This window comes from Microtus oregoni, unplaced genomic scaffold (genome assembly GCF_018167655.1).
Source record: "Microtus oregoni isolate MIOR12 unplaced genomic scaffold, Mior012 000056F_ref0000123, whole genome shotgun sequence".
Lineage (NCBI taxonomy): Eukaryota > Metazoa > Chordata > Mammalia > Rodentia > Cricetidae > Microtus > Microtus oregoni.
In genome coordinates this window covers 9,688,181-9,690,123 of record NW_024543832.1, presented here as the reverse complement: position 1 = coordinate 9,690,123, position 1,943 = coordinate 9,688,181, and the positions used below count along the sequence as shown (strand labels likewise).

Here is a 1,943-nt window from a genome sequence, read left to right as displayed (position 1 = left end):
TCCAGGAGTTACAAATTGTTTTAAATGTGAAATAGAAGTGGCTACAGATATGGAAAAATGATGGTTTGGGGACAGATTTAATTTTTCACAGCAGTGCAGAATTTCTAAGGGTCACAGAAATCTTGCTCATTTGTCATGCTTTAGGAGGTATCTTGAGTTTCTGTGTGTTCACAACTGTAATTAATTCCTTTAATCATTTCATTTCTTTTTAAGCTGTATTTGTTATTTGGTCCTTATCTCTATTGACTTGATAATTCAACATCCTAACTGATGTTTTTTATAGTTTTTTTTTCCTGGAAATAATTACTTTGATTTTCTTCCTTTTAAAGCTTCAAATGTATTTTTCCTACAAGGACCATAAATTGCTGTTTTATAAAGCCTGTTACATATACTAATGAAGATTTTAAACTAAAAAGAATGGGAAGGAGATTCTGTACTGAAATTTAGAAACTTACTTCTCAGTTTCCTTGTGGCTGAATTTACTTCTTGATTTCTCAAAGTATATATTACTGGGTTCAAAATAGGAGTGAAGATTGTATAAAATACAGACAGGATCTTTTCTATCACAAAGCTGTTTTGTGGCCACATATAGATGAAGATGCATGGCCCAAAAAACATGAAGACAACAATGAAATGGGCTGTACAGGTGGAAAGAGCCTTAGATGATCCTCTGGAAGAATGATGCTTTATTGTAACCAACACAATAACATATGAATTAAATAAGAGAATAAAGCAAGACAATGCAATAATTCCACTTGTTGAAATCATAAAGAGACCAAGAACATAAGTATCCACACAAGCCAACTGGAATACCACAGGAAGGTCACAGAAAAAGCTATCTATTTTGTTGGGGCCACAGAATGGTAATGTGAGGGCAAAGATGACCTGGCTCATTGAATGCATGACTCCCACAATCCATGAAGACACCACAAAGACAATACACACCTGGGGACTAATGATTGAAGCATAGCGCAGGGGTTTACAAATGGCAATATACCTGTCAAAAGACATAGCCATTAGTAAAATAATCTCAGTACCAGTAAACAGGTGGAGAAAGAATATCTGAGATATGCATCCCCCAAATGAGATTGTTTGATGATCAGTTAGATAGTCTATGATCATCTTGGGGGTGGCAAAGGAAGCAAGAGACATATCAATAACAGAAAGGTTGGTAAGCAGGAAATACATAGGAGAGTGTAGATGAGGGTCAGACATGACAATGACAAGTATAATGATGTTACTCACCACTGTTGCCACATAAAAGAGTGAAAACACTATAAAGAAAAATATCTGTAGTTCCCAGGAGTTAGAGAGTCCCAGCAAAACAAATTCAGTCACAACAGACTTATTAATCATATTCATTATCTGGATTCTTAGGTAGAGGCCTGCACATATAAAAATATGTGTAAATAAATATATATATATGTATATTATTCTTACTATACTTCTCCTCTATCTTATCTGATATGGTGACTTGAGAGAAGATTATATAACATTAGTAAGGAAACAAATATTCTTTAAATAAATGTACCGAAAACAGCAATCTTTTCTCGCACTAAATACCAGTCAAACACAAATAATATGAACAGATCTACCACCTATTTGTCCATCTTAATCTACATAATCTTAATGATTAAAGCTAACTTTTAAGAACTTCTTTCATATTGACAATGTATTAAGCATGTATAGAGAAACACAAATTTGTATAGAAATACACAGTGAGTGACTGCAAACATAGTCATAAAGATATCCATATTCAAAAAATCAAATAAAAATACATCACATGTAAAGAATCTAAAGTAACATAACAGCACTCCCTAGTACAGTTGCAGAAAAATTAGAAGTTTCCAAAGAACTGTTGACATATTTTTAAGTATGAGTTTCCTGATTGATTCTATTACTGGTACTGATAAAAAAGATTGTTCAATATGCAATAGGCAATG

The 1,943-nt window shown here is 33.1% G+C and overlaps 1 protein-coding gene across 1 annotated transcript; it reads right to left on the bottom strand.

Moving 5' to 3' along the window:
• Positions 1 to 408: 408 nt before the first annotated feature.
• On the bottom strand, positions 409 to 1,362 carry LOC121438717 (olfactory receptor 4K2-like). Its single transcript, XM_041639101.1, has one exon. The coding sequence runs from the start codon at positions 1,360 to 1,362 to the stop codon at positions 409 to 411; it is 954 nt and encodes a 317-aa protein (XP_041495035.1).
• Between the last annotated feature and the right edge of the window lie 581 nt (positions 1,363 to 1,943).